General features: G+C 37.9%; 1 protein-coding gene across 1 annotated transcript; it reads right to left on the bottom strand.

Annotated features, from left to right (window-relative positions):
• Nucleotides 1-273: 273 nt before the first annotated feature.
• On the bottom strand, nt 274-6,614 carry coch (coagulation factor C homolog, cochlin (Limulus polyphemus)). Its single transcript, XM_051868623.1, has 12 exons — nt 6,501-6,614; nt 6,054-6,093; nt 5,929-5,973; nt 5,509-5,665; nt 5,299-5,432; nt 4,871-4,939; nt 4,734-4,790; nt 4,495-4,642; nt 4,303-4,406; nt 2,274-2,500; nt 1,633-2,146; nt 274-1,326 (listed from the first exon to the last, which is right to left on the bottom strand). Exons 2-12 carry the CDS (start codon nt 6,076-6,078, stop codon nt 1,154-1,156), a joined length of 1,653 nt encoding a protein of 550 aa, XP_051724583.1. The 5' UTR covers nt 6,079-6,093; nt 6,501-6,614; the 3' UTR covers nt 274-1,153.
• Nucleotides 6,615-9,792: the final 3,178 nt, after the last annotated feature.

Genomic DNA, 9,792 nt, shown 5'->3' with positions numbered 1-9,792 from the left:
CATGCCCCTTGTCTCGATAATTAATGCAGCAGCGTTGCATTTATCACGGTATTAGATTGACGGGTCATTGATGATGACGAATGATGATTGCCAATATTCACGATTTTAATAAAGATTGTGTTTCTATTGAGAGAGACTCAGATTGAGCCAACCTTCTGCTACATAAACTAATACACGCGTTATTTGAATATGTTGAGCGCTATATAAATAAAGGTGACTTGACTTGAGGTTTCTGATGATGCTGAGCCTGTTGAGAAGAGGATGTTCAGCTGGTTAAGTTGTACAAACACTTTGTCCTTTATTGAGAAGAAAGTAATAAATTATAAACAAATGTACAAGCAGTTTGTTGCCCCTCCTCCCCTCTCTTTTCATTACGTGAGGCAGTAAATCATGCATATGGAAAGGTACACAGGAAATAGCTTCGATAAATACATGAAAGTATAATTTAAGAAAAGGGGGGAAATGATATATAATCAAAACGCTAACTTTTCAATCGTACTCCTCGTCTCACACCTAGACATACGTGATTCATTGTGGCATTGTGAATGTACTACATTGCATGTCTATTGTTTGATTGTTTGGTACCCCTGGGAAGGACCATCTTCTATATAACCCAGATTGATTTATGTAATTGTGAGAATGAAAGCTGCGTATTCGTGTACTGCCATCAAAATGCATAAGAGGGCGCTGTTTCACTGACAATCCTCTTCATGACTGCTTTTGCTCACCATCTTGTGCACTAGTATCTTGCCTAGCTGGAATTGAATCTTCAAGTCCAGAAATTAATATGAAAGAGCCTTTTGTTACAGTGACTCCTCCACAGGAAAAAAGACTTGCCAGAAGGAGCGAAAGAATGTTTTTTCACCAGGAACATAAAGACAAAGACTACAAATCACAAATAATTACATTCTCCACATTATAGAGAAGTTGACATACAATACTGTGTGATACATTCTCAAATAAGCTAAAAAATCCTTTGGATCAAACATACCAGTACCTTTATAACAAAACCATTCAAATCCCTTTTCCTACAAAAGAATCAAAAGCCAATAAGACAAAAGCGATGTTTTCTTATTTTCTTACGTCCACACTTTTTCTCCTTCCTTTCCTCCATTCCTTACTTCCTGTTCTTGCACTAAAGCAGTTGCACTGTCTAATTGAACTCTGTGAAGTCCCTGCAGATGCCTCGTACGATGGGCTGCTGGAACTGTGCAAGGCCAGTGAACTCACGAGTGAAAAACACATGGCTCTCCTTAGGCTCGGATGCCATCGCCTTCAGATCTTCCATTGGAGCCCAAGCCACGCCCACCGCGTACACAGTGATCCCTGTGACAAAACAGGAAGAGCATGATCAGGATGACAGAACACTTATTTACGTTCTGAGTGCACTATAGATATCTTGTGATAAAGTACTTTTAAGATCTCTTAAATGTTCCAGATTAGCTGTTTTCATCATTTACATACCCAGGGACCCCCACCTACTCCCTCACCACCTCAGGGACCTTCACTATAAAAATAAAGCTAGATTTTGTTGATTACACTTTATACTAACTTTAAATAAGAACAAATATGAGCCCTGGACCTTCAGGGACCCTGGGGCTTCTAGATGAAGTGTCAGTGTATAAAGCGTACCCTCTCTCTGGGCGGCCATTGCTGGCACTCTCACATCATCGTAAGATTGTCCATCAGTGATGATGATGAGGAACTTCCTGTTGGAGCCTGTGCGGGGTTTAAAGAGACTCCGCACGGCAAAGTTGATGGCATCTCCAGTGGCCGTCCCTCCGCTCATGTACGGGATGTTCTGCAGGGCCCTCAGAGCGTTATCTTTTGTGATGTGGTCATTGAAGTTGAACTCCATCCTTTGGTCGTAGGTGAACTGGATGGCACCAATTCGAGATCCAATGTCGGAGATGTCAAAGCTGCGTGCGATGGAGACAAGAAGGTCCAGCACAAGCCGAAAATTCCCATCACCTACACTGCTGGAGCCATCGATCAGGAAGCCCAGGTTAACTGAGTTATAGCACGTCTTGCTGCAGAGCATCTGATCGATGGAACAAAGTTTATGAGCTAGTGGCTTCACAAACTTGTTGGTGCTGAACCAGCTGGGCATGGTGAAGGTGAAGAACTCATTGTCCTTGCATACTGCCTGTGAGATACATGTCAGTATAAGTGGATTTTAGCAAACTCGGATGTTCTGACTAATGATTTTTTTGGGGGGGCGGGGGGATTGGGAGGGCTTGGGGTCCTGTGTATTTGTATGTGAAACATCTCACCTTTCTCATGAAGTCTTGATCGCTCACCAGGCTAACCTCCTCGGGAGAAGGTTTGGCCACAGACACAAAGAAGACGTTAATGCCAGACTCTCTGGCTAAAACTGCCGCCTCCTCCACATTATCAGAAGGCCACCCATCAACAAACACAACAATTACCCGTGGGTAGCCTCTCCGCACACCAAAATCCGGATTGAAGAAGTTCCTCACAGTGTGCAGTATGGCCTTACCTGTGCAGAAGACAATAACTCAAGCCTGCCAAGCTCTGCTCATTAAAGCTAAAGCTAACTCAATCCAACTAAAACCATTATGTAAGTGTCAGATTTTAGTAGAATGAGTTCAAGTTAATCTATATTGACACTACCTCTGGAAGTCTGTCTATTATCAAACAAAATCATATCGACTGTGAAAACAAGAAATGCAATGTTTACCGTAATGTACTTACAACGGAAGTCTATGGCCTAAGGCATTCTGTGTTTCAAGGGTTTCATTGCACAAATGTGAACATTTTTGCATGTTACACTTTAGGAACAAAAGAAAAAGCTGTCACTGAGTGATTGAATCATTCACTCAACTGATTCATTTATAAACACTCAGGCTGCATCCAAAATTGCATTCTCTCTCGAGTCGGTACTTATTTTTAATAATTACTCCGCAACCGCTAAAAAAGTATGTCAGTAGAACGGTAGTAGGTCATCCAGGTACTTTTTGCCATTCTTTTTGCCATTCAGTATTGTGAATTCAGACAAACTTCTTTTGTGACATACTGTCTTTTGCATATTATATAGTAGGGAAGTATGCAATTTTGGATGCAGCCTCATTCTTGAGCAACTGTGTTCATTGAATCATTCACTCAATGATTTGTTCAAAACACTGATTCATTTAGGAACGAAACACACTACTGTGTGTTGCTCTTGGAACTATTTTCGTTGACAGAGCGAAAAAAGTCAAAGTAACTGACAACATGGTCTAAAATGTAAGCTACTCAGTATTAACTTCTTGTTTATTGAACTGTTGTATAAAAGCGATAGGCCTATATTGGACTAAATGATTGGAGTCAATCAATTCTGACATACGTCACCAGAGAGAAGTCTGTTGTTTCATTGGATGATCCAGTTAAAGCCCGGGACACACCAAGCCGACGATCGGCCATCTGGCTGTTTTTGACCATCGGCAGGCTTAGTTTTTTTGAGGTGTTCCGCACCTTTGGCTTTAGTTGGACGCCGTCAGGTTTTTTGGGCTGATTCAGCATGTAGAATCGGCGTCGGGCCGTCAGTGAGAGAGAGAACTCTGATTGGCTGTTTAGTTTAGTGAAGGAGTCAGTGAACGGGAATATTAGCAAAACAGCCAGCAAAGAAGTCAAGACGGTACAGACAGAAGGCTGTTATAATTTTACGTCATCTTTCCTTAGTGTTCCTGAGCGAATATTTTAATATCAACATGAGCCAAGTGGAATCAAGAAAGTAATCAGCATAATTGATATTTAAAAGGGTAAGCACACGCTGCTATGTTTACAGTTTGTGTATATGCAGCCTGCAGTGTTGGTTTCTTTTTTGAATGACGAATATATCTGGAGAAATAGACAGTTGTCTGGTTTACACGCAGGTGCAGAACACACATGCTAGCTGACAGTCGGCTGTAGTCCTCTCTGTGTTTTCAAGTGCAGCTTTTTTGCTCCGACGCGAGGCAACAACACGGTCGGCTTTCATCGGCGCTAATTCATTGGCATCGGTTTGGCTTGTGTCCCTATCTAACATGCACTTCACACTATGATTTCCACAATAAAATCAACAACATGCATTTAGAACATAGGGTTTTCATTTCATGCTGTCTTTAAATGTTTTGGTTATACTTTCAAAACTGTGTGTAGCCTATTTTAACATATATTCTGGAGACCACTTCCATTGTAAGTGCATTATTGTAAATGGTATTTTTGTTTGTCTTTTACTTTTCCAAAAAGGGTGGCATTGAGTTGCTCCAGATTTCACCCAAGCATTCATATGAAATGTATATTAACAGGAAAGTTATAAACCTGTATTTGTATTGCCCCCAATGTATGGTATCTCTTTGACGGCAAAAGTCACATCTTTGGCTGTCGTATAGTTTGTCAAGTAGAATTCAGTTCGAGGTGTTTCACTGGAAAGAAAAACATTATATTTTTGGCTACTTTTTGACGAAGAAAAAACATTAAATGTGATAAACAACTTGGATGTGAACAGATCACCTGGTTTGCACCACTCCTACATGAGGACCTGGTGTTCCAACCTTCAGCATGGTTGCAAGCTTACTGACAAAGTTCTTTTGCAAGTTGAACCGCCGCTGTCCAATGTTGTAGCTTCCATCCAGCAGCAAAGCCATATCGACTGGGCAATCTGGAACAAGGTAACATTTACACAGTACTTGCATGTCACGGTACTTTGACTAATAATTTGAAGTTAGAATAGGAAATCAGGTCATACAGACCTCTGTTTGGACTTGCTGGAGGAGCCTTCTTTACAGGTTTTTTGACTGGTTTCTTGGCTGCAAGGGAGAAGTAGGAATGCTCAGTGTAGACTATTGTACATATGTAAATTATCTCCAGCTATATGAACACTTGTTACCTGCTCCAGATGCAACTGTGGCAGAACTGCTGGTTTGGCTGGACACTTCTAACGGCAAACTAATTGTTCCTGAGACAAAATAACAAAACATTTAACCTGACAAACCTTTGTTGATAGTCTAAAATGACAAGTTCATTTTTATATTCTGCATTTTATACACTATATTATTTATATACTCTAATTGACCTCAATTTTCCTAAAGTTATGTCCTGCTAACTGAGAATGGTAGAACATTTTTTTGAAACCACACCATTTTATGTTTAGAAAGTGAAAGATCATGAACAATTATATTATATTATACTATTGTTTTTGGCAGTGTGCAGAGTACAGTGAAGTGCTCCATTGTGTGCATCTTTAAACAAATTTTAAATCAAAACAGACACAAGCATTTGTAAATGCAATTTGCAATCGTAAATGTCTCCACTCACTGGCTACAGTGAAAGATGAACTCCACTGTGACAGCGACTGAGACTGGACACCATGAGCGTAAGAGCTGAGGTAATTTGTCCTCCCTGGCAGTCCGTGAACCTCCACAGGTCCACCAGATAGATTTATGATTCCTCTGGATGACACACAAAAATTTTCTTTGCTTTTTTCTTACACAAATCTAACATTTATCATTACTTCTGCGATTGTACCTGTGTATTGCTGCTCCACATATGCTGGAAATAGAAGCATATACTCCTGAACCAAACACTGACAGAGTCCACAGAGTGCAGTTTGCTGGGCAGAGCACCAGCTGACGGGTGTCCGGTAGATCCACCGCACGAGTTCCACAGCTAATTGGTGTTGGAACTAAGACATTAAGACACAAGACATTACCCATAAAATGGTTATTTGTCAAATATATAAAAACATATTAAACATTTTGAACTCAAAAAGTAAATGTATTACAAAAGTTCTCTTAGCTACTGAGAAAAGGTTGTGGAACAAAGATTTGCAAAAGAAAAAAATTGGAATTCTTTTAATTTGAAATAGTTTCTCTAATGTAACTCCATTCTTTGTATTTAGTATGAAAAGATTTGGAAAAAAAGAGTATGAAAAAGTAAGTCACTGACCATTTAATTCAGATCCAAAAGTGCAACAGCTCAAAGACAGAATACCTGTAAAAATGAAAAATAAATTACATAGAATTACATAGAAGCGCTTAATATCAGTCACTTCAAACAAATGAATCACCTACCTAATACATGAAACCACATCGACATGGTTAATGAAGATATCTGTAGAGACAAAAGAACATTATACTAGGCAACAATGAATAAACTCACGCCATTGTGTTATAAACTTTTTTTCTAAGAAAAAAAAAAAAAAAAAACTACTAAACCTTCTAAGGGTTTTAAATTGATCTCTATTTTTTCTTTAATCTAGGTGTGTAAAATTTATTTGGCACACAGAAGTGAAATCAGATATGATCCAGGAAAAATGTAATCTCCCCAGACACATCCATCACAAACAGCTCCTTTGGAACTGCATACTTCAGTTAATCCTCTCACAGAATGAGGTAGAAGGAGAGAGAGACAGAATGGAGAAGAAAAAAAGATGCATATCTGGATTATTAAAATTATCACTATTAAAATGCATTAAACAGCCAAAAGTCATCAACCTATGAAGATTAAATCCAACTTACAGATATTGTGTAGGATGCCGTTTCTTCAGCCTTAAAAAACTTTCTAGAAAAAAAATTAAGTAATTCCGTTATGGATGATATTCCAGAGGTGTCTGAATATTGAGGAAAGAGCTAGTCCTTTAAATAATGGCCCCCGAAAACCCCAATGCTTCTCTGCTGACATCACAAGAGGCGGGCCTTACATCCAAACCACCTGAAAAGGACATTGTTTTAAATTCATCTGCTTTTCAGCCATTTAGATGTAATATGTGGCCTTTCGATACAATTACTATGTATGCTTTAACTAGTTTAGTTTAGTCAGTAGTGGTGAATAAAGAAACAGAGGGATACCGAAAGGAGAATTACCAACATACAGTATGAACGCCGCAATGCGCACGTTATTATTAGGTCCTGACTGGGAGTCAAAACTTTACTTTAAGGCTAATGAGGTGTAATAACCTTGATTCAGTGCTATAAATATAATCTAAACAAACAATTTCACCCCAAATGGTTTGAATGGGAATGGACCTCCATTGAGAAGATCTGGGCAGATCTTCCATTGAGAAGATCTGCCCAAACAGAATAGAGACTTATCAGTGTCAATGCGCAAGTAGTCATTTGGCAATCACTTTCAAAACAATTATATACTTTTTTCACTGTGGTTTTAAGAATTGAAACACCTCCTGAACACGGCTTATGCTGCAAAAACTGTAAATCGTCCATAAATTATACTTATTTTCAGTATACAGAGAGTGCTTAATATGTGAAAGGGCAATTGGGTGCATTAGCATGACACTGTCTTGTTTTCAAAGAGGTCTCTCCTACATCAGCTGTACTGTGGAACATTTCCAGGTTTACTCCTGGCAGCAAACAGGAATATGATAGGTCCATGTTTACTGTGGCATCTCACAACTCATTGGCATTTACTGATTAAGTGCTGTGGAAGTTTGTAGGGGTAAGTAGTGTGCGACAAGGTGCTTATTCAATGCGACAGATTAAAAAACCTCTCAAGGAATGATACTCAATCCTCTTTGAACAACTGCTCATTGTAACAACTGGGAACTGTCCCAGTGTCTCAATTAATGAATATTTCACAGCACACTAAGTCCATGTCAGGCTAAAGCGGTCTTTCAGGAGAAAATTCTTGTGAAGGTCATGGTGAAAACATTAAGTCTCTCAACCAGGAGTGTGAACTTCCATATCAAGTAAAGCTTGGTTAAATGAAAACCATTCATAATTAAATTCCAGCGGTTTAAAAAGCTTATTGATGTTGTGCCAAAATGAAACAAGAAAGGGTGGGCTGGTGCTTTAGATTGTGGATAGATGTAAACAAAGACATGATCAGGTGGTCCCTAATAAGGTATTATTAACTAATAAAACATAATATGTGAATATTAATATTCAATATTGACAATTCTTCCCAAAATACAAAATATGATAACCAGCCTTTTCTTTAAATATGTGGTAGTATTTAAATGATTAAATTATTAAAAAATGTATATTAAAAAAAAACTATGTAGAATTTTTGGTACTTTTCGCCAAGGACACATTTAATTGTTCAAAAGTGACAGTAAAGACATTTATGTTCTAAAATATTTCTGTTCCAAATAATGCTGTTCTTTTGAACTTTCCATACATTGAAGAATTAAAAAATAATAATAAATTCAATTTTTTTTTATTTAAAAAAAATGAAGCAGCACAACTTTTTTTATTTTTATCATTGATAATGATAGGAAATGTTTCATGAGCACCAAATCAGCATATTAGAATGATTTCTGAAGGATTAGAATGACTTTATGTCAGCTTCAGCTTTGTCATCATAGGAATAAATTACATTTTTAAATATATATTAAATAGGAAACTGTAATTTTAAATTGTAATACTATTTCACAATATTACTGTTTTTACCATATTTGTTGAGCATAAGACACTTTGGTAACACTTTTTGAATAAGGTTTCATTAGTCAACAAATTTAGTTGACATAAATAAAGAATAAACTGCACTTCTGCAGCATTTATTAATCTTAGTTAATGCTAATTTCAACATTTACAAATACGTTATTAAAATCAAAAGTTGTATGTTAACAATAGTTAATGCGATGTGAACTAACGTGAATAATGAACTACTGTATTTTTATTAACTAACATTAACAAAAATTAAAAAATACTGTAGCAAATGTATTGCTCATTGTTAGTTCATGTTAGTTAATACATTAACTAATTTTACAAATTAGCAAATTTTTCGCTAATTAACTAATTTTTCAAAAAAATTAAAAAATCTTAGTGAACCCAAACTTTTGAGTGTATGAACTGCTAAGCATTGTATGTAATAATAACATTGTAATAAAAGTGATTTAAAAAAGTGTTGCCAGATTTTTTTTGCATAAATGTATATACAGTGCCTTTAGAAAATCATCTTTGAAATAGTTACTTTATTTGTCGTACATCCTGAAATCAAAACCCATTCCCAAGAAAAACTTTTCCAGCTTTATATAGAAATTTTGCTTAAAAAAGAAAAGAAAAAGGCAACCCTAAAAAACTAGAAAAACAGGGCTGGAAAAGTCACGGGACGCAGGTTTTCCTCAAGAATTTGGATGTACTGGGCAGCATCCATTTTCCCTTCAATCCTGACCAATCACCTAGTCCCCGCTGAGGAGAAACACCCCCACAACATAATGCTGCCACCACCAAGCTTCACAGTAGGTATGGTGTGTTTTGGGTGGTGTGCTGTGTTTCCTTTTCAGCAAACATAGTGCTTGGAGTTCAGTTCAAAAAGGTTCATTTTGGTCTCATCAGACCATAGCACCTTTTGGCTTCCAGGTGTGTTTTTAGCGCAAACAAGACTGAGTGTGGCACTTTTTCAGGAAAGGCTTCTTTCTTGCCACCCTGCCATACAGGCCAGCTTTATGTAAAGTTTGTGAGATAGTTATCACATGCACAGACTGACCTGTCCCAGCCATAAAGCCTTGCAAGTCCTTCAAAGTTGCCTTTGGCCTCTTGGTAGCTTCTCTGATCAATGTCCTCCTGACTTGGTCATCCAGTTTGGATGTACAGCCTGATCTAGGCAATGTGTTGATGGTGCCATACGCTTTCCACTTCTTAAAGATGCTCTGAACAGTACTCAGAATCGCAGACTTGCCTTCGAAATGTTTTTGTAGCCTTCTCCTAACTTGTGCCTTACAACAACTTTATCCCGGAGGCCTTTTGAAAGCACTTTCCCATCCATGGTGAATTCTTTGCAGTACCATGCACTACTAGCAGTGGAATCTTCAAGAAACAGCTGGTTTTATTCTGAAGTAATCGAAACCACTAC

The sequence above is a fragment of the Ctenopharyngodon idella genome, chromosome 17 (assembly GCF_019924925.1).
Source record: "Ctenopharyngodon idella isolate HZGC_01 chromosome 17, HZGC01, whole genome shotgun sequence".
NCBI classification, from domain to species: domain Eukaryota; kingdom Metazoa; phylum Chordata; class Actinopteri; order Cypriniformes; family Xenocyprididae; genus Ctenopharyngodon; species Ctenopharyngodon idella.
The sequence above is the reverse complement of the archived record's forward strand: the minus strand, read 5'-3'. Positions and strand labels throughout refer to the sequence as shown.

What these genes read in the sequence shown, in the direction of transcription:
- coch (XM_051868623.1), bottom strand. Translation starts at nt 6,078, where the DNA reads ATGTCGATGTGGTTTCATGTATTAG. An exon ending in TGTGGAGCAGCAATACACAG is followed by an intron (nt 5,433 to 5,508) that starts GTACAATCGCAG and finishes TGTGTCATCCAG; the next exon opens with AGGAATCATAAATCTATCTG. An exon ending in TCCAGCAAGTCCAAACAGAG is followed by an intron (nt 4,643 to 4,733) that starts GTCTGTATGACC and finishes ACCTTGTTCCAG; the next exon opens with ATTGCCCAGTCGATATGGCT.